This window comes from Aspergillus melleus (assembly GCF_016097325.1).
Source record: "Aspergillus melleus strain CBS 546.65 chromosome Unknown contig2, whole genome shotgun sequence".
NCBI classification, from domain to species: Eukaryota; Fungi; Ascomycota; class Eurotiomycetes; order Eurotiales; family Aspergillaceae; genus Aspergillus; species Aspergillus melleus.
Window position 1 is genome coordinate 4281353 of NW_025763371.1, and position 24317 is coordinate 4305669.

Genomic DNA, 24317 nt, shown 5'->3' on the forward strand with positions numbered 1-24317 from the left:
TAAAACTCGCTAATTTATCCTATTCTGAACAATCGGATGATAGTTATGAAGCTGACCAATTATTATTTTACAACTGAAAGTTTACATGTTTGGTTATGACGGTATTCATTTGTTATTTCTCTCACTTATCATTGAAAATAATAAGATGTAATATTGTATTTATAAGCTAATATTGTTAATGTAACAGTATATATTTTACTTAGATAACAAGCGTGTTATTGTTGCTTGTAATTTTACAATTATTAGTTGATAGGTGGTTGTTAGGTAAAAATATATATTTAATACACAGACAATGTAGTACGTTTTTTTACAAAATTTTAATATAGTATCTGAATTTATAAATATTACAGTTTTGATATTCAAAATAATATTTATGGATTTGCGAGAACTTTGTTTCATTGTAAAATTACTTTATTTAGTATATTTACATATAAAAGTAAAGCGCAATTTATGTTTGAAGTTTCCAGCTTGCGGATTTAAACATTTTTCTCAATTCAAACAATCGCGGGATAATCGTCCGATATTCAATATAGATCGAACAATATCGTTCGATATCGTCCGATATCGGTTGGATATTAAATAGATCAATTAACAAATATCCACTTCTACTTATTTATACTCAATTAATATTGAATATTATTTTTAGCACGTTGAAATTACACCAACATTTGCCTATAATCCCATTTTTATTTTATAACTGAATTCTCTGTAAGGCTCCTATTCGTGAATCTAATTATTCTACTATTCTTATCTAGTCTTATATCTATCATGTCTCATTCTCAAGCATCTTCAAGCCAATATACAATGTCTCAATACGTTGATTCATTCATTGATCCAGATATTCTACAATCAGATGATTTTCTAGATGCGACAAATAGTCAGATTACAATACAATCAACTCTTTTCTCTGAATTCCTCTCTCCGCTTCAATATCCTCACGCACCCGATTCACTTACACACATTGTTTGCAAATCCCGCCAGCAGATCTATATACTCTATAACAGCGATAAAAGTGATCGAACAATGGATGAATTATGGAAGCATTTTGTCGAATGGTGATTAATGACTGAGTTTGGCGTTAAAAAAGAATTTCAGAAATCTGTTTACTGGAATAGTAATCTCAAAAAGTCTGATGTTTGAGAATCATTTGATCAAGTTGCAAATATCAAGACTGGCGAGCCTAAGATTATGTGTAAATGCTGTCAGAACGTAATTATTCACTTAGAGATTAATTGTGTTGATTCATCGTCAATGAAAATCCATTTTATCAATGTAGTCTGTATTAAGTTACAGAAGACTATAAAGTAAGACATCAATCATTTATTACAAAAGATGATAAGTCTATCTTTAAATCTAATCTATATTATATATTAATATTCTCTATTTCTATTCAGCCATGTCAATCAACAAACACGGAATTCAGTCAGATCACTTTTCAAAAAAAGATTTTCAAGTTTATCACAACTATCTGTCTTCCATTCCGCACTGTTGAGCATCCGGAATTTAAAGAGTTATTGCAATATATTAGACTTGCTAATTCAGAGTTTAATATCCCGTCTGCCCGCAGTATAAGACAGCTTTTAAATAATGAAGTCCAAGAATAGCAGCAGAATGTTCTTAATAAGCTTTTGTTTAGAAATTATCTCTTTATTGCATTAGATTGCTGGATTTCTCTTTTTGATCAGGCATTTATGGCAATCATTGGATATTTTTTTGATCAGGACTGGAATTATTGTAAAATTCTTTTTGGATTTAAGCATATACAGAGATCACATATTGGGACTCAACTAAGTGAGATTGTTATTCGAATCCTTCAGAAACATAATATTACTAATCGAATATTGTCAATCACAATTGATAATATATCAAACAACAACACAATGATCGAAGACATTCAAAAGATAATTTAATTTCAGATTCTCTACAATACATCTATCTTCCGAATATCATGCATTATGTACGTCATGCAGCTTAGTCTAAAGGATCTTCTTGGAAAGATTAAAGCGAATCCAAAGAATGCGGAAGCCGAATCAGAGTAATTAAATGAATGTATAAAATTGTTATAGATTATTTCGTGTCATTTTTTAAGAAATATCGTGACTACATTAAAGAAAATAAATGTATTATATTATATCAAAGGATTATAATTACTAAAATATTCTAGATTCGAGAGCTTGCTGTATTCATTAACGTTAGTCTTTAGTATCGAGAGACTTTCCGGGCGTTCCAAACAATAGAATCAAAGTTTTTATCTATTCAAAATGTTCACACACGTTGGAATTTTACTTTTCTAATGCTAGAACGTGCCAAGAGACTACAATGAGTTTTTAGCCAGTACTGTTCAATCCACCAGTATGTTCAATTTCAGCTCAATCCAGAAGAATGACGTCAAATAAAATATCTTCTTTTGATTACAAAACCTTTTTTTCATTATATCAAGATCTTATCAAAGATTCAAGATATTATTGTTCATTCTGTCTTTAGTATCTATAATGAGCTTTTTGGCCATCTTGATGATGTTGAAGAGTTATTAAAATGTAAGACTGTTTTTTGGAAAAAGAGAATGCTTCAAACATTACAGACAGCGAAATAGAAACTTTCAAAATATTATAAAGTAATCGATATCGAATCATTTGATACAGTCTATGCAATTGCAACTATTCTGTGTCTTTCAAAGAAACTTCGATTCTTTGAAGATAATGACTGGAAAAAGAAAAATGAGAAGGGAGAAGATATTTATTGAATGCTAATCTATCGGGATAAATTATAGAAAGAATTTGATCAATATCAACAGCGTATTATTTTTCGAAACGAGCCTTTTCAAGTCCAAATTATTTAAGGATCTGACGAAGAAGAGTTTGATCTTATGATGGACTCGCACGCTATTTTATAAGGTGAAGTTGACCGGCCGGAAAATGAAATTACATGGTATCTTGCAAAGGATTTGTATATTCTCTTGCTTTATTATAAAGCTTTCTAGTTAAATTGTCTAATAGGTCTTATTAAAGGCAAGCCAAAAATATTCTAGAAGGAGCATGAGCATGAGTATCTAGTGTTTGCAGCGATAGCACGGGATATTCTAGCAACACCTGCTAATGATACTGGTGTTGAGCGGTTCTTCAACTATGCTCGTGATGTCTGTCACTATCGCCGGGAGCAATTAAAACCTGAAACAATCTGATCTTTAATGCTTCATTTGTTCGCATCAAAGTTCGATCTTCAACAAACCGAACTTGAAATGATCAAAGAATATCTTTCTAGCGATGAAATTACTATATTTAATCAGACATGGAAACTAATTTCGTCGTTTAATGATATCGAATCGATCAGTGATAATGAAGAAGAAGATTATCAAATTGAAGATATATCGGACGATTTATATAACGATTTAAATAATAATTATGCAATTGAGCAGACAAATTTTATACTTGTTACAATCCAGGACAAGCAATCACGGTGCAAGCAGTCTCATAGTGCCGTTGAGACTCAGAAAAATAATGATAATGATCTCCCGTTTTTTGAGATGTCAACTGAAGAATACACGTAGGAGCGATCGGGAAAGATTCGAAAAAAATCAAAATAATTAGACGGATTTGAATTTGATAATCTGTAATATAATCTTGAACAATTGAATATTCGTTATTGCAATAAAGAATAACAAAGTATATTAATTAGCAAAAAATATCGTAGAACACAAATTCACACCAGTAAATATGGGATCAATTACATATTGAATACTTCAAAAATATTGTGGAAAATGCATAATCTATGTCAATTCGTTCGAGTTAGAAGTCTTGGACTGTTTGTAATATTTGTTATCAAATAGATATCGGACGATTATTCAACAGCTTAAATTGAATATTGTAATCGTATCGGACGGAAAATCTAAATATCATAGTCATATCGATGTCAGCTGCGATACGATACGATATGATATTATCGTACGATCCGTCCGATGCTGCCGCAGCCTAAATATGTCTATTCCCCAGATTTGCAATTATGTGTCAATGGCTCTTTTCATATATCTTTATTAGCTTATGCCAAATCTGTAAATAGGAAAAAAGGTCGCCATATCAATGCCCACCATACCTGGACCGTAGACGGAGTAGAGTCAGTCTTTCCAAACGGTTCCCACTGCCAAATATGGAACTTAACGCATACGGGCATACGGGCACACGAGAATACGGGCATACGGGCATACGGGAATGTGGATATCCTTTCATAGTCTGTCATTGGTGGATCACCACTTCATCTACTGGATGTACTTACATCCGGCTTTCTCCATGGTCCTCAGTAGCGAAAATATAGGCAAATTTTTTATTTTCTTACTCTATGCTTTTAGGAACAATCACATATCTTACACAAACTGCGTCTAGGCCTCTCAAAGCATATTGAGGCTGCCTGGCGATGGTTTCTGGTCCACTAATGCTTCCTTCTTGGTAGAACCCATCCCGACCTACAACCAAGCATTGATCATAAAAGGGGTCTTTCAGTTCGCTTAGCTTCTCGTTCCACTTATAAAATGCCCGTCCTTCTGATATAGAGATTGCATGTCTAATTTCTACACAGATACTCGGCGGAGGCTATTCCAAAATTGCCCCCGAATTTATTTTCCGACAATCATCTTTCGCCCAAAAAGTCACCATGGCACCAACGGTCAAATATATGGGCATGTACGATTTCATTCCCTCAAAAACAACGGCAATCGTGTTTGGGATACTGTTCTTCATAACTACGCTACTACACCTTTTCCAGCTCATCCGCAAAAGGACATGGTTCTACATCCCATTCTTCATCGGATGTCTATGTAAGATCTCATATCTAGCTTGGACGATACCAGGTAATTATTGTGCTAATTATCGTCCTTTAGTCGAAGCCATCGGGTACTTCACGGTACGTTGTTATCTGAAAGGCTTTCGCAACAGTCACTGACATGTTTGAGATAACTAGAGAGCCAAATCCGCAACACAGTATCCTGATTACGACCTCGTCCCTCAAGTCCTTCAATACATTCTTATTCTTGTTGCACCTGCTCTACTCGCTGCGAGCATCTACATGGAATTTGGTCGACTGGTCATAATGACCGACGGAGACAGGTTTTGCATCATTCGCCGAACGTGGCTCACGAAGATCTTCGTCATCGGCGATATCATATCATTTCTGGCGCAATTCAGTGGTACGCACAACCCCATCTTCCTATTGTGGCTCTTATCAGGCAAACGATATGCTGAAAACAAACAGGTGGCGCAATGCTCGCGAACGATGACACTGCGAGCAAAGGGAAAACTATCATGAAAGTCGGCGTCGTTGTCCAACTTCTATTTTTCGGGCTCTTCCTCGCCACGATCATCGTTTTCAACATGCGACTGTCTAAACAAGGCTCGAGGGCAAGGGACGTCGTACCCTGGAAGAAACATATGGTCGCGCTATACAGCACGGGGATATTGATTCTGATTCGATCGATTTTTCGACTCATTGAGTTTGTGGAGAGCGCGGATGGCCCGCTAAGCAGGTACGAGTCGCTTTCGTATATATTCGATGCGGTTATAATCCTTGTATCGTGTGTGATATTGAATTATATTCACCCTGGTGAAATCAAAGGGTATCTCAAGGCGGTCCAGTCCCCTATCGGGGGATTCGACATGTTGTTACGGACGGACCCTGCCACATGAGGGACCTCAGCTTACAGATGGGTCGCTGTACCAGGGACCTCATATTAGATAGTTTGCACACAATTTCATTAACATTTTATTTTATGGTCGATACTGGAAAACCGAAATATTCAGAACATAGATAGACAAAAGGACTATATAGAAATTATGGGTAGATGGATCATTAAGCACAAATAGAATAATTCCAGTCTGTACATCTTAGACATGCTTGAGCCAGCTGATATTGAGCTCTTTTAACATTTCCTACTTCTATCTACTTGCTCTTCTAGACTAAACGAAAGAAGTTTTTGCTTATTCCTTATTAATATCGACACTGGTATTATGAATGTGCAAAGATTTAATTGTATTAGAGTCAATTATACAAAACCCGGAGTGCAATTCATGGTATAGTCCAGTAAGCAATATTGGTATATTCATCAAACATCCTATCAAACAAGCAAGTAAGTAAACAAGTGAGTACCCGACTCATGATCCACACCCTTTCCGATTCACGCTATCCAAAACCTACCTACTTTTCTGATATAAAACCAAGCCTCAGCTTTATACAGATCACGCAAACCAAAATTACAAACCAATCAGACTCGGTCCTGCCCCACGACATCATATCCCTTAGACCCGTGCACCCAACCCCTTGCATCATCCCAAAGACCCCTCAACTTCTCCCATCCGAGGGAATAATACACCAAAGCCGACAAGGCAATCGCGTATCCGATGACCTGCAACGCGCTGATCTGCGTGTGCCAGATCACCACGGAGGCGAAGATCAGGAGGATGTTTTTTGGGATGCTGACTAGCGTCATGGTCAGGCCGGAGGTTTTGCCGATCTAGCAAATAGATTAGTCTCAATCTTTCTTCGTTTGCATCTTTCCATGACGCCTAGAGCGAAGAGCCGGAAAAAGGAGTAGGGTATATCTCACGAGAACAAAAATCGAAACATTCAACATAAATCCCACAGCCGCATTCAAAACCAGCGCGGCACAGGTATTATGCGAAACCTCCCCGAACCGAAAACCCGCCCACTCGGTCTGCCAAGCGACCAGAAAATTCATGACTGCGCAGACCGGCGCCGAATAATACAGACTCACGAGGGGGTCCATGCGCTGGCCCTCATCCGACAGCAAGATCTGGATCATGACGAGGCGGTTGGCGTCGAAGACGAGACTGGCTAGTTGGAAGAGGAAGCCCAGCCAGGAGAACTGGATCTCGCCGGCGACGGCGAGTCCGACGCTGGCGGCAATGACGAGAATATTGAGGAGCACGGAGAGGGAGGGTTTCGCGACGCCCCAGGTCCAGCTGGTGAGGAGGGTTATGACCGGTCCGGCGGCCTTGCGGGGGATATTAGTATTGTTGGAGGAAGGATATATTGAGGAGGGAGAGGAGGCAGTACCTTGATCATCTGCACAAAAGAGACGTTTAGGTAGAGGTAGACGACGTTGCTGCAGACTAGGCTACCGCTGTAGAGTAGCCCGATGGGAACGATGGCGCGCAGGTAGACTCGCGGTGTCATTTCGACGGTCTTGCGAGCGTCTAGCAGCGTGGTTGTATGCGCCATGATCTGGGTGACTAGCGTAGCGAAGACGAGGTGCCATGTTGTGAGGATGACAGCTTTGCGTTTTCCTTAATTTAGTTTAGGACATTAAGTATAAAATAGGCAGACTCACGGTAATCTGTTCATGTTAGCAAACGTCGTATTCAACCGATCATATAAGGAAAATGACAAAAGGAAGGTAGACATACGGAACTCAGTCGAGCTGATCACCCATTTATTGAACAATATCGTGAGGTTCGACCAGAACACCCATGATCTGACACACGCACACCCAATTAGCCAACGACTCAGCACAGTCTGCAAGAACAGTCAGACAGACTACCTACAGCATGCCCAATACGATACTCCAGCTATCATTTCCTTTCTGAAGTCTAGAGTAAATCATTCTGGAATCGTGCGCCCTACTAGTGACGCCGGACAGCCAAACGAGCAGAAGAGCACAGGAAAAAGGCAATAGAAAAACGTCAGAACCAGCGAAGAATAATCTACGGCCTATATGCGCCCGCCATGGTCGGAGAGCAGCGACCAGACCGGCAGGGCCTTGCTTTCTGAATCAGCCAGCCCGGTTTGCTGTTTGGATGGTTCCGTAGTGTAACGTGAGAGCGCCACATTCCGAAGACAACCAGCGATCAGAGAGAAATACAGACGGTTGAAACGTGGATCTGGGTCAGGTTCGTGGATTTAGGTTTGGACGGGTCTTGCTTGCTGCTTCATCTCGCTTAAAGGATGTTTGCTATCTACTGCTAGGATTGGAGATTATGGGAATTGAGATGTAGCTCAAGAAGGCTAGATTGAGGAACTTTGCTAACAGTGTTAATGTGCTGATAGAAGGGAAGGCAAAGAGATTATTACAGAACCGTTTTCATCAACGGAGACATGATACATGGTCATCTATCTGGGGACGAATGCAACGTCTACGGGTTAGGGCTCCACATATCCGGATGCGGGTATGAAGATCGACATGAACACTACTGTCCTGTCCTGACCTGACCTGATCATTCCAGGCCTCGATCTGCTAACTCATTCAAATCGAAATTAGTAATTCTATATCATTCACATAATCCTAATCAATTCCATTCCAACCTATACACATTAAATTCGCAGAGTTATAGTATCTTCTTACACCCCCAATCCCAGCCCAATCCCATTAAGTCAGATTAGACCACATCACCATGAATGCGTACAATAAGTAATGAAGTAGCTCGGCCACTCCTCAACATCAATCTCCCGTTTACACACCTCTGGATCAAACTCGGGATTACCGAACGCAGCCAAACAAGCCTTCACGTCGTCATCAACCCAACTGAACGGATAGATCTGCCGCTGCGGCAACAACACCAACGAGTCGTTGATTTCGGCATCGCAGAACAGCGACCAGCTCGGCTGTCTCTGCTGGATCTTTGCGCACACTTGCCGTCGCACCGCCCCCGGTCCTTGCTTCGAGTCCGCGAGGTACTTCTGGACCATGCGCTGCAGGGCCCCGGGGCCTGTGAGATCCTCGACGGACCCGTCGCCGCCGCTGTCGGCTCGCTCGAGCACGTGGAGTGCAGGGAGCAGCCAAAAGGGATGACCCGGGGAAGAGGCCATCCAGCCGTTCGGCACGGCTGCGTTGCTGTTGAGGTCTGGGCTGCGGGACATGCGGCCGAGGAAGGCGCGTTGGGTTTGGGGGTGGTTCTGGAGTGGTAGGGGAGGTGCTTTATTGAGGGAGATTCGATGAGAGAGGAGGGGTGTATCGTGAGATAGGAAGAGCGGTTCAACGGGACGAAGGGCTTCGGTGTCCACGTCCGCGTACATTCTATCGAGCATTATTTGTTAGCATTGAGTACCTTGTTTGGCATATACCAAATCAAGGAGCAAAACAGAGAACATACCCTCCAACCAGATACATGTAAAAGTTTCTCGCAACGTCAGCCCTCAGAATCTCCTGCGGCAACTTATCGTACGTCTCCAGAAACCAAGGAAAGTGCTGCTCCACGATCATGCGATCTGTCTCGTCGTCCCAGAGCACGTATTCCCAGTCAGGGTTCTGTGCGCGCATAGTTTCCACCCAGACTTGGGCGCGCTCAGACATGTTGCTGCCGGCCGGGAACCATGTCTGGTGGATGAGTTTCGGGAGGGTCTTGAAATCGTGAGGGAGCGGACGGGCGAGGAGATCACGCGCCGAGAGAGGCCGGGCTAGTTTCTGGCCCTGGTCGCTCTCGTAGAGCGGATATACGACAGGAGGGAGAAGAAGCGTGCGGAATTCGTAGATGATGACTAGAATGACGAAGATAACGAAGAGATATGAGCATCGTCGACGGGAGGCTGGCAGGGCGAGCCATTTGGGGAGGGTGTCGGCCGCCATGGCTGCTGGATCTTGGCTGAGATGAGGATAGGGGTTAGAAGAAAGTAGCGCAGCCGAAGAGCGGCGATTTGGGGTGTTGAATCATTTTGAGACCGATTCCCAGCCTCCAATGGGTCGAGGGGGTCAAAATTGGACTCAGATGCCACTTCATTAGGCTAGTTGGTTCCATGGATGGCCGTTTCCAGGATGGATACGAACCAGAATCAAATTTGGCACACTAGAAGAGCTTTCAATGCTACAAATAGAACGTGGCCAAATCAAGAGGGGTCCTGGGACGTTGGAATGCTGGTCTGCTAGGGCATTCCCGATGCGGAAATGAAGAATGTCCCACGGCCCGGAAGGGGAAATGGATCGGACCTGACTTGCATTCGTGGGGTCGCATAGCGGTGACTAATTTAGTGGACTGGTCATGAGTGCGGACGTGGAACCTGGCATTGATTTAGCTCTTGCCCAGGGGTTTGGATGTCTTCAAAGGCTCGGGGAGCTGGATTAGGGAGGTTATGATAATTGGACTTTGAGGACTAGGCCATGTCAGTCAGCAATTATCTATAACTATGTTAAGATTGCTAATAATTGAAATTTGTTTATTGTTCTGATTCCAGCAGGCTGATATCTTCCTCAGAGTTGGTAGATTTCTTCGTGGATCCAGCCCTAATCGGATGCGCTAACTCGGATGCTCTAAGGATTGTAATCGACGCTTCACCTGATCTGATGATTAGAACAGAATAGCAAGCCTGTTTTTGTCGTTTGAGAAATAATGAATATTTTCACAAGATCAAATCGCAAAAGGATACTAATCCAAGATGACCCCTGCCACAAAGGCAACAAACATTGTAGATACCGACCACCCTCGGCTCTCGATTACAATATCTCGGCCAACGCTCAACGTCCCAACACATGCATGCACGATGGTTTAAATACTTAAATAACCTTCAGAAATTCAGTCCACCTGTAGCTGTTCAATGAAGCTCATTACATTACAACCATGACACCAAATCATCTCACCCTCCTAGCAGCAGGCGTTGCGCTCTACCTAGCCCTAGCCCGATATCTACGCTATCAACGTCGCGATGCCATCAAAGCGCGCTTCAACAACCGTCCCCTCTCGAGCATGACGATTCCCGAAGCGCACGAAATCATTCGCGAGCTGCGCGAGCTCGAATTCCCATATACAATGCACACGGCGATGAAGATCTCCTTACTCAAAGTCCGTCTTAACCCTTATATTCCTCACAGCCAGTAGAGTTATGGCGTACTAATGCAACTACCTGTAATAAAGACCGGCTCCATCCCAACCATGACCAAACTCTTCGTCGCAACAGGCCAACTCAACGAGCGCAACGCCTCCAAACGCGCCGCCGACACCGAAGTCGTCCTTTCAGAAGTCCACGACCGTCTACCCGGTTCCGATCCGCACTTACTCGGCATCGCGCGCATGAACTACCTACACGCTCGATTCCGCAAGGCCGGCAAGATCCTCGACGAGGATATGCTGCACACGCTGGGCTCCGCGGTCGTGGATATCATGCGGTACGTCGACCGCAACGAGTGGCGGGGCTTGACAGATGTTGAGAAATGTGCTGTCGGTGTGTTTCATAAGGCGTTAGGTGATGCGATGGAGATTCCCTTCACGGGGTTCTTGCCGAGCGTTGCGCAGAAAGAGGGGTGGCGTGATGGGGCGCATTTCGTGGATGAGGTCTGTGAGTGGACGTTGGAGTATGAGAGGCAGGTGGCGAAGATGACGGAGTCGACGAGGACGATTGGACGACGGTTGCTGGATTTGGCGACGTTTAATGTCCCGGGTTGTTTGAGGGGTGTCGTGGAGGGCGTGGTGGTTACGAAGCTGGATGAGCATATTCGGTTGAGTATGGGGTATGTTGTTCTCTTGAATTCCAGATTTCCTGTCTTGGTGGGAAGGGGGTAGAGCTAATTGACTTGGATAGGTTTGAGAAACCAAGCATTCTCATATCTAGCTTCGCGCATGGCATCATGGCCCTCCGCAAGCGAGTCCTTCGCTACCTGAGTCTCCCTCGCCTTGGGTTTATGCGGGTGCGAGTCCTAAACGACGAACCCGACAAGACCACAGGCTTGTACACGACGAGTCTGTGGATCGCGCATCCATGGTACGTGCGGCCTATGTTTATGCATCGGTGGGGACCGAAGGCGTGGTTTATCCGGCTGTTTGGCAGCGGCGCAGTCCCGACAACAGAGGGGAAGTATCGCGAGAGCGGATATAATATGTGGACGATCGGACCGGCAGCGCAGGAGAAGAGAGGCCAGGAAGAAATGCAGGCGCTGTTTGAGGGATTGAAGCAGAGCGGGTATGCTGAGGGATGTCCGTTTCATCGCTAGATGCTCGGTCCTAGACACTGGGGAGATTTGAGGTTCGAAATTGGTAATTTCACTTCATGGTAGGAAAGAGCGTTGCGAAAAGAAGTGAATAAAGAGATGATATGTAAAGGACGGGAGATTAAGGAGGTATTGCTCATGGCTTTCTCATTCTTTCTTTATTTTTCTTCTTGCATTCCCATGAAAGCTATACATCTATATGGCATTCTATTCCCTGTGTTTTAAACGATTAACAGTATATGTATTACCCACTACCAATCTATGCCAGTAACATCATAGCCCATCCTCGCCTCATACACATACCAGTCCTATCTTATACCCCAATTAACTCTTAAAAATCCACCCCTTCACCTCCCTCCTCACCCCATTCACAGCGGTCCAAATCTCCCTCCACCCATCATAAACCGGATAAACGACGACAGCCAAGAAAGCCAGGAACTGCCACGCAATGGCGACGGTCGTCCAGCCCGCAAAGAACGGTTTCGTGAACACATAGTCGCGGTACAGTGGCATCGGCCAGACCACGAACGTGAGCAGCACGAGAACGACCCATGTGACCCAGGCGATGCGGTACCATTTGTGGAGTTGGTTGAGGGTGGGCTGGTCGAAGGGGTGGTGGAGGCTGTCGAGAGATTCGGGTTGGGACTCAGATGTGGGCTGGGGAGGCGAGGAGTGAGAGGTTGAAACGATGGGGAATTTTTCGGGGCTGTCTGTAGGGGTGGTAGTTCCTGTGGAGTCCGGCTCAGGTGTATCAACGAGCTCGATGCGCAAGAACTGTCGCCAGTCGAACTTGTACGGCTTATAGAAGGAGATGAGGATGGAGTAGACAGCCGGCGAGAAGCACGCGGCGATGGAACCGTACAGACACGGTGCTTCCTCCATGGTGGTGGTGAGGTTGACGGCGCCGTACAGTGACTTCGCCGTACCCAGCCAGATCGCGAGACCGGTACCAAAGCCCAGAATAGGAGCCCAGATGGCGGCGAGACGCGTCTGGCCAGACCAGCAGAGCGTGAAGATGAGCGGGACGATGCCCGACGAGGTGAGGATGGGTCGGAAGTAGCCGATCCAGGTCATGTTGGCGCCGCCGTAGTTGAGGACGATGGAGAAGGCCGTGATGAAGATGGCGTGGAAGACGACGGAAAGATGACTGACGCGGATAATTCGCTTGTCAGAGGCCCGGGGGTTGATGTATGTTTTGTAAACGTCGAAGGAGAGAATGCTGCTGACGGCGATCATGGAGGAGGAGACGGTGCTGGTGAGGGCCATGAAGAGCATGACCACAAAGGCGATCACCCCCTTCTCGCCGATGCAGGCCTGGATAGCGTACGGCATAACGAAGCCAGTCAGGACCTCTGACTCGGTGAACTCGCCGGGATACGTGGGGAAGAGAGGCGTGTCGTGGAGGACTCGCGCGGCGAGGCCGATCACGGTGCCCAGGCCCCAGGGGACGCCAAAGATGGCGACAGCGGCGATGTTGTATCCTGGCACAGTGGCTTTGACCTCGGTGGCGAACGATTTTTGCCAGAATGCGGTGTCCTAGATGGATCAGCTGGGAAGAACAGGGAAGGGTTGATAGACAATACCATCACGACGAGAGCCAGGTTGCCAAACTTCAAAATCAATCCCCACATGATAGCATCGTGTGACTTCATGGTTAAAAGAGATCCCTTGAAATTACCAGGGATGAAGTTGTCATCGGAAAGAGCCTGAACCTTGTCGTAAAGTCCATAAAGGCCGCCGATTGCATCGTGCGTGAGAATGGCAATCGTGAAGTAAATGATCAGAATAAGAGCGATGGCCGTGTGCAGGTAGTCCGTCAAAAACGTTGCCTTGAGGCCACCGACAGCAGTATACATTACCACTAGAACAATCAGTACCAAGTTCAACGCAAGTGAATGGATAAACCTACCTCCCAGAGGAATAAGAATCGTGGCCGCCACGAAATGGATCCCGGCAATGCCATGGATCAGCTGCGAACCCGTCAAGATCATCGACGCGCAGCCAAAGATATTGCAAAACAGATTCAGCACGAGAAACACGACATGCGCGATCTTGCCGTATCTTTGGCGAATAATTTCCAGCGACGTATGAGCATACGGGACTCGCAACTTGGCCAAAACGCCTAGGATCGCCATCAGAGCAATCTGAAAACATAGACCCGAGCCATACCACTGCCCTCGTCAGCATCTCTTTCGCCATAAGATATGCAGTAGAACATACCATCGGTGCCGCAAGGCCAAAGCGATAACAATTTACCGCGGAAAATACTGTCTCGTTGATCCACATCCACGACGAAAACACCGCCGACGCCGTCAACCCCGTCCCGACCGTTCGATTGGCGACCATGAACATCTCCGATTTGCCCGAGTCTTCGTCCAGATAGGCCTTTTGAATCTTCACGGCGATCAGAATCACGCCGCAGAAGAGAATCCCAAGGCCGATGAGGAGTCCATACCCGGTCCCTTGCGAGACCAGGGTGACTCCTGCCGTTGTAATCTGAGCCATGGCAGATTACAGCACCTAGGGGTATGGGTATATTGACTAGAGTTACTCGCAAAGGAGTTGGGGAAGATGATGACCCCTCTGCTTAAATATGCGTCCGGTTTCGTTCATCTTGGACATGTAGACGAGGAAGTCATTGCGCCCTGGAGGAGACGTATGGCGTTATACATTAGCTTCGACCCGTCTTGATATCCCGCACGGCAGTGGCCCGACAGGAATACAATCGGCAGAGAGAGGGCCAGTCAAGGGGGAGATAAAAGTGGAGGATATTATTGTGTTGGGGGTGCGCGCTAGATAATTGCGTGCTGGGGGCGCCGGATTGCAAAGATGCACCACATAACTTCCCTGTCGGATCCATTACCACACAAACCAATGAAGATAAAATCGCTGCAATCTGGATTTGGTTCAATTATTTTCACAAGGTCGCCACTTCAGATAGGGACACGATAGGATGCCGTAAGTACTCCTTAAGGCTAAAGATGGTTTGCCGTCTCCTATAAGCCTGTCCAGACCCTTGACTTATCTGAACTCCACCCGAAACAAGATCCAGATGTCAAGTTGGAGCTGTTGGAGAAATAGTGGGTTCGTTTTGAATTATCTCCAGTCATCAGGGCCACGCTTTGCACAAGCCGTGGACTTATGCAGCCAAGCTGATAACAATAACTTGGCAGGTTGCTCGTGCTCGCTTAATGAAGGATGGAAGCTATTCGACAGACCCCGATGGAGTGTTTGCCACTGGATTACTCATGGTTTTGTTATTTCTTTACTTGCTCTTGATATGCATTGCGAGATTCGAAGTCATGCAAGTTGAAGATGGTAGGTTGGGGAATAGAAACAAAGGATTAATTGAAAGATTAAAAACTGAGATATCGCCCTTGAATCCAAAGCATGGAACTGGAAAGAGAATTAGAAGTAAAGGTTTATTCGACAACGAAGAATAACGGCCTTAGTATAAATCAAAATATGGAGGATTAAAGATTGACCAAACACTGCACCACCAAAGCACGCTCCAGTAATCGATCTCATCTACAAAGGCGCTACACCGTATACACGGAAGACCCAGGGCAGACTATAAGCTGATTCCCATCTTAGTAACCTGTCCTTTTGTTTCTGTTCTATTTTTTTTTTTTTTATTTTCTTAAAAAATAGTCTTATAAAATCCATACCATCTTCCCCAAACAACATTATTCCTAATAAATTGTGCCCATCGGACTCGTTGAGCCCGCTCATTAGTTGTCTTAATCTAATCTTCCGGCTACGCTAACCGAACCAAGGATCTCAGGATTTAAGCATAATGCAGTAGGATTCTGGAGCCAAGGTATTTGTCCGTGAACAACCACTAGCAGGATCTGTCCATCTGGTACAGGATATCAAACACATTGTATTTCAATATATTCTATTTTTTTTTTCTCACGGGCTCAAAATCGCCGCTGCCGCTCACTAGGCCAGATAGTAGCTAGTTTACTGCTCCACTCTCTGTAGATGTTGTAGTAGCTCAGAATATTATTCTCCAGGGTGTATCCTTATATGGAGTTGTATACACCCTTTGTTGCCACTTTTGAGCTCCGGAATGCGAGCTTGGTGATGATCGTGCATTTTTTCATGAGAAATGCGCATATAGCAGTGCTAAATCGTGTGTTGTCGATGTCTAAGAGACAGAAAGACTCTGCCTGTATTAAAGCCCACACATAACAACTGATTCTCTTGGTCTCGGTGGCTGACCTAGCTGCCTTATTCGCTTCGATCTGGGCTCGTTCCAGAAAAAGCTTGTACTGATCGGATAGAGCTGCTTGTTGACCAGTCCAGTACCTGCAACTCCACAGTGCTGAGAGGTTTGTCGGTAGGCCCGATCACCATTGTCTCTGAATTCACAACACGCCTCGTCGCTTATTATACTGGGCTGCTGCGTTCCTTCTCTTTCGCGCTTGGTACGAACAGATGACTACCCTTCATCATGCATCGGGCAAATGTAAGATGCCTCAATCTTAGAAACAAGGAATGAATCCCTATTATTCCTTGGTTTCTACAGTATCAAGACACCCACCGACTTGACTTGTTTCTGCTGTCTTGCAGCTGACGACGCGGAAATTGTAAGTTATCTGCGCTTCATCCTGGTATGATGTAATTTCTATTCCGTCGTAAAGTGTTTCCCCAAATCCGTCACAGGGTGTTTCTTATATCGGTGTTTGCAAAAAGCAGCAGCCTGCAGAGCATATGATATAAACAACCATATCTTGCTTTTTGGACCGCAATCATGAGCTGGTTGTTCTTGTATTCCCATGCTTCACGATGGGTTATCCTATCGAAGCGTGTGTTTGTCACAGAACACGGAACCTGACTTAGAGGCTGTAGATATGCACGGAATCGAAGGAATAGGGAACTTTTACGTTCCCCACGCGATCATTCAACATGGTTCTTCAAGCACATTCTTTGACGTTCATTTTTGTTCGCAGAAACTGTGATTTTGGAGAGTTTGATTGAAATTTTCTGCTTGGACCGAAAGACAGAATAGAGCGTCAAATATGTTCAAGGAGGTATTCGAATCTTAATTGGTGAGTCAGAATTGCATATCGCCTGTAACGCATGGGCAATATTTCTCGCAGAGTGAACGTTGTTGAGTGGGAAGGGCTTCTTGTGTGTATGATGGTTGTTTTGTCCGTAGGAATGTTTGAAGAAGACAGACATGAGAAGAAGGGGAGTTCCTGCGTGGTTATATATTCATGGATATTCACCTCCCCAGGATCTAGCAGGTGAATGGGACATTGATGGAAGACAGTGAATTGATAAAAAAAAAAGCTAACCCTGGCATATCTATTATACGAAGATGAACAGAGAGAGAAGGGAATGTTGCCAGGTTACTCCCACACAGGCCGAAAAGAGATGATATAACTCAATCTAAATCTGCCAGGCATTCACATCGACATATTCACACCTTCAACAATAACAATGTGTTGCAATTAGGCAACAATGAAACATCAAATGGCCTGGCGACTATTTTACTGCAGAACCCCAGAAACTTATCTCCAGAGTAATTAAACTACCCCCTCAATCAGAACTAAGCAGAGTACCGACCCAATAATCAGCTCGTTCGTGGCTCCAACTACTCTTTCCACCTCGAACGACGTCATACCACCCCTCCAACATAGCCCATATCCCATGATGATATGGTCCTCGACCGAGTTACACGCTATAAACACCCCAAGCGGGTCTCGGCAGTTGCAGCAGGCAAGATGACCCGGAACGGTAGTGGTTCAAGTTACCCGATTGAGAACGAACGAGCGATCGTTTGCAGAAAGCGGGCGCTTTTCTTCAGACTACAGCACCCCACAACTTCTTCTGACTCGGGGTCTCCGCATTTCCCCGCAAATATGGGCTTGGCAGAGATGTTTATCCTACAATACCAACGAGAGATTTCTTGATCTTCATGATACAGAGAGGAAGGAATATCCACTGCTTTTGGTTATTTGCTGGTTGTGGTTTTCTGTCATGGGCTGGTTTCGATGGTGTGAGTTTGTCTGGGATGATCTTAATATAACGAGGTGTTTGTTTTTGCCGAGTTGGTTAGATCTACTGTGTAAGGGAGGTCGGAGGATAGCATGGCGTAGGGCTGGGTGTAAGGTATAAGAACCTTTGACGTTCCTGTCCATCTCCAGATCTTCAATCATCGTTTCTCAACCACTACTCCTCGGTGCTAAGTCGCCAACATGGGTCCCTTCATCTCCCTCCTGGTATACCTCTGTGTAGGGCTCCAGCTCGTCGCGGCCCTGGACCGTGACTTTCTCTCCTACCCCACCAAACCCCGAGTATTCGTCCTGTCCGATATCGCCAATGAACCGGACGATGCGATGTCCCTTGTCCGGTATCTTGTGCACAGCAATCAATTCAAAACAGAAGGCATAGTTGCTACCACGTCGGTATGGCTCAGGAATGAGACCCATGCCGAAGACATGATCGAGATCATCGACGCGTATGGCAAGGTCGTGGATAACCTCAACCACCATGCTCCGGAGGACTCCCCGTTTCCTTCGGCGGAGTATTTTCATGGGATTGTGAAGAATGGATCCTCGGTATGTTTTTTCTCGCAAGTGTTCTTGTTGGGTTGAGTTGGGGTAGTCGCGGGTAAACGAATGTGAGCTAATGTATGTATGTGGTCCAGGAATATGGTATGGCTGCAGTTGGCGACGATATTCCGCTCAGTGACGGCGCGAAGCTACTCCTCGAGCGTTTGGAAGAAGACTCGGAGCAGCCGCTCTGGGTCACTGCCTGGGGCGGTACCAACAGCCTGGCGCAGGTGTTGTATAAGATCCACAAGGACTATTCGTCCGAGAAAGCGGCCGAGCTGCGGTCGCGGCTTCGCGTGTATACCATCTCCGATCAGGACGATACGGGCGCTTGGATCCGACACAACTGGCCCGACATCTTCTATATTGCATCCGTGCATGCCTGGAACCAATACTCCCTGGCGACCTGGACTGGAATGTCCGGCGATATCCTAGATACTTACGACAAAGGCGGACCCGACCTCTCGAAATTCACCCGCGAATGGATCCGGCAGAACATCCAGATCGGGCCGCTGGGCAAGGTGTACCCGGATTACGAGTACACTGTTGAAGGAGACACGCCGACATTCTTGTATCTGATCCAGAACGGACTGGGTGATCCCGAGCACCCCGAGTATGGATCCTGGGGCGGCCGATACGCCCTAGTGAATCCCAGCACTCACGGGCTGAAGTTCAACCACTATGCAGACATCCAGGATACCGTGGTTGGCAAGAACAACGAGACGTTCACGTCCAACCATGCAACGATCTGGCGCTGGCGCAGCGCCTTCCAAAATGATTTCGCAGCCCGCATGCAGTGGACCCTCACGGCGAATGCTAGCCAGGTGAACCACCACCCCGTGCTATCAGTCAACGGGTCGAGCGGGTTGGCTCCCGTCTCGGTGAACGCGACGGCCGGCTCGACGCTGACCCTCGATGCCAGCGCCAGCTACGACCCCGACGGGGACCGCTTGAAGTTCCGCTGGTTCCAGTACGAAGAGGCCTCGGTGAACGAGGAGGTTCGTGGGGCGGATGTAGCGACAATCGACATCAAGCCATTCGGCAAGGGGGGTCAAAGTGTGAAGGTCCGAATCCCGCCGGCCAACTCGTCTTGTCGGACCACCCCAGAGATTACTTCGGATCATTGCCAAATCCTGCACTTGGTTCTGGAGGTGACGGATTCTGGAAGTCCGGCGCTGACGACCTACCAGCGCGTGTTGCTTCAAGTGGTCAGGTAATTGGGGTGGCTTTGGCTGCTGGTTTGTAAATAGGCGAGTTGTATGTAGAGAGGTTGTCACGCGATTATTCGCGTGCGCCAAGCAACAGGATCGCAAGAATCAGAGTTCATGCTGTACAACCTCAAACTAAGTAACTCACTTTGATGCCTTCCGGACCAGCCATCTCCTCTAGGGGTAGCTGATACCTCGCAGCAGTCCTCAAGGTCGAGGCGAGATCGGGTCCGGCCCCTTGCGTGTTTCTCTCGACCCGACCTCGAAGCAGAAAACCTGAATTGGACGAAAGTTTAGGGTAAGAAGATGCCATGAAAAGAAGACAGCACGTGGCTGATCACGAGGGAGTGTAAGGATCAAGGGTTGGCATGCCATTGCAAGATAAACTAGTACATAATAGTACAAGATGATGATCGCGTCGGGTGCGGTCAAGACTTTGAGATCTCAAACACACCGCTGATTGCTTAATTTTGGGCGCGTTAACATCCGCTAGCCCGGTAGTCTGCATGGTCTAAAAGATAAGCCGTACATACACCGTAGACCCATGATCTGGGGAGAGACTGCAGTGCCACTCTGCACGCGGTAAATCTCCTTACTGGGTGTGCTTAGGAGAGGTTGATATGACTCAGTTGGGCCAATTCCTTGTAAGAAGATCATTGATGACGCCACTCGGTCATCCATACAAGCCTCGGGATGGCGCGAGGACCGCTGAGGCGTTCTTAGCGTCCAAGTTTATTGGATCTTGTGGGATCGCGTGATTCAAAAGTTGGAATACGAGATGCCATTCGTGCCCGACGTTGCGAAGGATTATCCACGAACTGATAGCAGGGATACTGCATCAAGTTATCTCCGAAGGGGCCAATAGTACACTGTGTTTGTATAGATAATGTAGAAGCGTTGTTCCGGTCGGCGAGTGGTTGACAGAAGGCAGATAGGTGACACCGTCTGATTAACGTGAGCTGTCATACTTCGGATGAGAAGTCGAGGGACTGATCATCTGCTTCCTACAGATCAGCAGCAAGGAATCCGATGACCAGGAGGGCTAAGTCAAACATGACGAATCTGCAGACAGAATCGACGTGTAAAAGCTGCACGTGTGCATCACGGATGCATCTCTGGCGTGTAGATCATCCTGGACGGAATATCTAGTCAGTGACTTGAGACTTCGCAGGTACTTGCGCCGTCAGCTTTCGTGCGGGGCTCACAAGGTACCCTGGAAGTACCTCAACTCAACCGTCCCGCCGTCCACCGCCTTCTCGAACCTCCACCTTTTTTCTTCCTTCTGTTCCACTCAAGACATTTAGTTGAGTTTTCGTGCCATCAAGCATATATTACTGGCCTCTCTCCCCTGTCTTTCCCCTTCCCTCTTCCGTTTCTCTCTCTGCTTTTTCTTTCCACTCATCACTATGCCCCCTGGCCAGATGCCGAGTCAGGTCGCCGCGATCTCGGGATAGAACGGTGGCTGAAAGGCTTTGCGCTCTAGATTCGCCTTTTCTTTATGGTTTACCTTTCTGGGTCATTGTTCTGAACGAGATCATTATCAATACACTGGATATTTTGGATGTGGGTGCCCTATGGCCCAGAGCTATCTCCCTGTTAGGTTGAGTCAATAGGACTGTCGCTAACCGCGAATTCTCCGACAGAAACTACCACAGCATCCTAGACTCCCCTGCATCGCATGACTAAATCCGGTACAATGGCTGAATCGCCTGGCAACGAGCGCAAACCGCCAGGTGGCGGATGGAGGAGATGGTTCGGAGCTTTATCCAATCGAGACTCGGGCGACGCCGATGCGGAAAACGAAAACTATAGATCGAAGTCGACGCTGGGTATCTTGAGCGATAAGCAGACTGACGAGGTTCCTGGTACGGCCTTCCACTTGCCGATAGACATGCGACTGGTTGTGGTTGCTAACCGATTTCATCTCATCCACAGGAACGGTCCTTCTGCTATCTTCCAACCGTAACGAGCCGTTAGGTATGAGACATCAGCCCCGACGCGCGTCCGCCTCGTCCTTACCCTCTCCGTACCCGCCGTCTCGATCCTCGTCGGTTCAATCCAGGCTTGCGCACAAGAAGACGGCCGATGGACAGATCGTGTTGAATCCTCAGCCAGACGACTCCGTCAACGACCCGTTGAACTGGCCGATGTGGCGACGGGATGCGGCCTTGGTTTCCTTGGGGTTCTATTCTCTGATGGGTGGCGGTATGACGCCCGTGCTGGCCGCCGGATTCAACGAAGTCGCTGCGAGCTACAACGTGGATACTCAGAAGGTGGCCTTCACCACCGGTCTCTACATGCTGGGACTGGGGGTGGGATCGGTGATCATGTCGCCCACCGCGATCCTCTACGGAAAGCGCCCCATCTATTTACTTGGCGCCACGCTGTTCATCATTTCCGCGGTGTGGTGTGCACTGTCGCCGAACTATCCCAGTCTGGTCGTGGCGCGCGTCTTCCAGGGCATTGCCGTCAGTCCCGTGGAGTGTCTTCCGTCGGCGACCATCGCCGAGATATATTTTCTGCATGAGCGTGCGTACCGCGTCGGCATCTATACGCTGCTTCTTCTGGGCGGCAAAAACCTCGTACCGCTGGTGAGTGCCGCCATTATCGGAAGTATGGGGTGGCGCTGGGTGTTCTGGATCGTGGCGATCATCGTCGGGGGCTGTCTCGTGTGCATCTTCTTCTTCCTGCCGGAGACGTTCTGGGATCGGACGCCGCGGCCGCGACGCTCCGGAAAACACAGTAACTTGTACAACACCATGTCTAATCTTGTTTCGCACGGTCTTCGGGGCCGGTCGACCCACGCGCACCTGCATGACGAGGACACTGCACCCGAGAAAAGCGCCGACACTGTGGTCCCGAAGAAGTCGAAAAAAGGCCGTGTCGGGTTCGCAGAAGACCACGAGGACGACCGTGAGATCGAGGCTGAGAATGAGAAAGACGAATTCCCAGAGAATCACCAACATTCCGCGACCCCCAGCTCGGCCGTTACCGAGCGCCCTACTCCCGAGAACCTGTCCAGCCTGGCGCTGGAAAAACCGGACCACGGACATGACCTGGAAACCGGCAGACAACCTGGCGTCTCTCCGGCGCGCAGCGAATCACTCGACCCCAGCGCACCCGCCAACCCATCCGTGCGCTACACGAACCAACTGCGAGAGAAGCCCCTGATGCCATTCCTCCACTACCTGCGACCCTGGCACGGGCGCATTTCGCATGACAGCTGGATTCGCGTCGCCGTGCGGCCCTTCATCCTCTTCGCGTACCCGGCCGTCCTCTGGTCCGCCGTCGTCTACGCCCTTTCGGTGGGCTGGCTCATCGTCGTCTCAGAAAGTGTGGCACACATGTACCAAGGGCGGGCGAACTACAACTTCACCGCTCTCCAGACGGGACTGGTCTATATCTCGCCGTTCGTGGGCGGTCTGCTGGGCACAATCGTCGCCGGGCGGGTGTCCGACGTGATCGTGAAATTCATGACGCGGCGGAACGGCGGTGTGTACGAGCCGGAATTCCGACTCGTCATGGCAATTCCGATCGCGTTGTCGACAACCATCGGGTTGATGGCGTTCGGATGGAGTGCGGAGGTGAAGGACGCGTGGATCGTGCCGACGATATTCTTCGGGATGATCTCGTTCGGGTGCTGTTTGGGCAGCACGACGGCGATTACGTTCTGCGTGGACAGCTATCGCCAGTATGCGGGGGAGGCGCTGGTGACGTTGAACTGGAGCAAGAGTAAGTCGCCCGTCCTAATAATGATGGGACAAATCGCTAACGACGACGGTAGACGTGTTCCACGGGTTGGTGTTCTCTCTGTTCATCGTCGACTGGCTGGACGCGCAGGGGTCGCGGACAGTCTTCCTTGCTCTGGGCGGCATCCAGCTCGGATGTCTTCTGTTCTCAATCCCCATGTATATATATGGCAAGCGGGCACGGATGTGGACGGTACGAGTAAAGTTGATGGAGCGATTCTGACCGAATGTAAGACGATAGACGTCGGAATATACAATGCTATCTTGGCGAGAACTTGCGAGATGATAAGTGATGAAATGCAACGGCGTATAAAAGAAAGCAATGACCTCGCAGCTAGCACCGTAGACAATCCATACACCTACCTATCTGAATGCCTATGATTAGAAGGACGAGAATTGAAGCCCTAGAGTCAACACACATGAGAATAAATCAGGCCCAAGTCTAGATCGCTTAGTCACCGGCCGAGGACCGTTTCCGATGGAGATGATTGCCACACGATCTTCATGCAAGGGAAATCAGCCCATCCGAGGACCCGCGGACCCCATTGATGATGAAATGGGAGGATGGATGATATGATTGTATCGAGGTCAGGGAGGTAAACCGCCCTACAAGGTACGAAAGAGGGTTATGAATCATAGGAAGACCGGGGAGGGACAGGCTGAAAGATTAAGATGATCTCCCCGAAGAAAAGAAAAGGGGAAAAAAAAAAAAAAAAAAGAAAACAAGAAATCCGAGGCTAGACCGGGTTCTCCCCGACCTGCAGGCGGCAAGGCCCAGGAAGCAGTGTGATTGGTGGCATGGGCGGCCGAATCTGGGAAGGGGCGCAGGACGGGCTGCCGCTCGCTAGTCCGGGAAGGGATTAGCGGGGCTGGCAAAACCGGT

The 24317-nt window shown here is 47.4% G+C and overlaps 8 protein-coding genes across 8 annotated transcripts; 5 read left to right on the top strand and 3 right to left on the bottom strand.

Moving 5' to 3' along the window:
* Positions 1 to 4644: 4644 nt before the first annotated feature.
* Positions 4645 to 5672, top strand: LDX57_004288 (RTA1 domain-containing protein; the record flags this gene model as incomplete). Its single annotated transcript, XM_046085947.1, has 4 exons — positions 4645 to 4807; positions 4871 to 4893; positions 4951 to 5176; positions 5242 to 5672. The coding sequence occupies 4 exons, from the start codon at positions 4645 to 4647 to the stop codon at positions 5670 to 5672; spliced, it is 843 nt and encodes a 280-aa protein (XP_045941910.1).
* A 575-nt stretch (positions 5673 to 6247) lies between these two features.
* On the bottom strand, positions 6248 to 7224 carry LDX57_004289 (uncharacterized protein; the record flags this gene model as incomplete). Its single annotated transcript, XM_046085948.1, has 3 exons — positions 6248 to 6496; positions 6590 to 6997; positions 7060 to 7224. 3 exons carry the CDS (start codon positions 7222 to 7224, stop codon positions 6248 to 6250), a joined length of 822 nt encoding a protein of 273 aa, XP_045941911.1.
* A 1164-nt stretch (positions 7225 to 8388) lies between these two features.
* Positions 8389 to 9831, bottom strand: LDX57_004290 (glycosyltransferase family 32 protein; the record flags this gene model as incomplete). The annotated part of the gene is made up of 2 exons (XM_046085949.1): positions 9093 to 9831; positions 8389 to 9016 (listed from the first exon to the last, which is right to left on the bottom strand). Exons 1-2 carry the CDS (start codon positions 9563 to 9565, stop codon positions 8389 to 8391), a joined length of 1101 nt encoding a protein of 366 aa, XP_045941912.1. The 5' UTR covers positions 9566 to 9831.
* Positions 9832 to 10378: 547 nt separating this feature from the next.
* On the top strand, positions 10379 to 11917 carry LDX57_004291 (uncharacterized protein; the record flags this gene model as incomplete). Its single annotated transcript, XM_046085950.1, has 3 exons — positions 10379 to 10772; positions 10845 to 11437; positions 11509 to 11917. The coding sequence occupies exons 1-3, from the start codon at positions 10551 to 10553 to the stop codon at positions 11915 to 11917; spliced, it is 1224 nt and encodes a 407-aa protein (XP_045941913.1). The 5' UTR covers positions 10379 to 10550.
* Positions 11918 to 12238: 321 nt separating this feature from the next.
* Positions 12239 to 14419, bottom strand: LDX57_004292 (sodium:solute symporter family protein; the record flags this gene model as incomplete). Its single annotated transcript, XM_046085951.1, has 4 exons — positions 12239 to 13450; positions 13498 to 13775; positions 13824 to 14085; positions 14135 to 14419. 4 exons carry the CDS (start codon positions 14417 to 14419, stop codon positions 12239 to 12241), a joined length of 2037 nt encoding a protein of 678 aa, XP_045941914.1.
* A 3701-nt stretch (positions 14420 to 18120) lies between these two features.
* Positions 18121 to 18519, top strand: LDX57_004293 (uncharacterized protein; the record flags this gene model as incomplete). Its single annotated transcript, XM_046085952.1, has 1 exon — positions 18121 to 18519. One exon carries the CDS (start codon positions 18121 to 18123, stop codon positions 18517 to 18519), a length of 399 nt encoding a protein of 132 aa, XP_045941915.1.
* Positions 18520 to 18553: 34 nt separating this feature from the next.
* Positions 18554 to 19694, top strand: LDX57_004294 (uncharacterized protein; the record flags this gene model as incomplete). The annotated part of the gene is given in 2 exon segments (XM_046085953.1): positions 18554 to 18559; positions 18573 to 19694. 2 exon segments carry the CDS (start codon positions 18554 to 18556, stop codon positions 19692 to 19694), a joined length of 1128 nt encoding a protein of 375 aa, XP_045941916.1.
* A 1025-nt stretch (positions 19695 to 20719) lies between these two features.
* On the top strand, positions 20720 to 23984 carry LDX57_004295 (putative MFS transporter). The gene has a single exon (XM_046085954.1). It carries the CDS (start codon positions 21665 to 21667, stop codon positions 23813 to 23815), a length of 2151 nt encoding a protein of 716 aa, XP_045941917.1. The 5' UTR covers positions 20720 to 21664; the 3' UTR covers positions 23816 to 23984.
* The last annotated feature ends 333 nt before the right edge of the window (positions 23985 to 24317 follow it).

What these genes read in the sequence shown, in the direction of transcription:
- LDX57_004295 (XM_046085954.1), top strand. Translation starts at nt 21,665, where the DNA reads ATGAGACATCAGCCCCGACGCGCGTCCGCCTCGTCCTTACCCTCTCCG.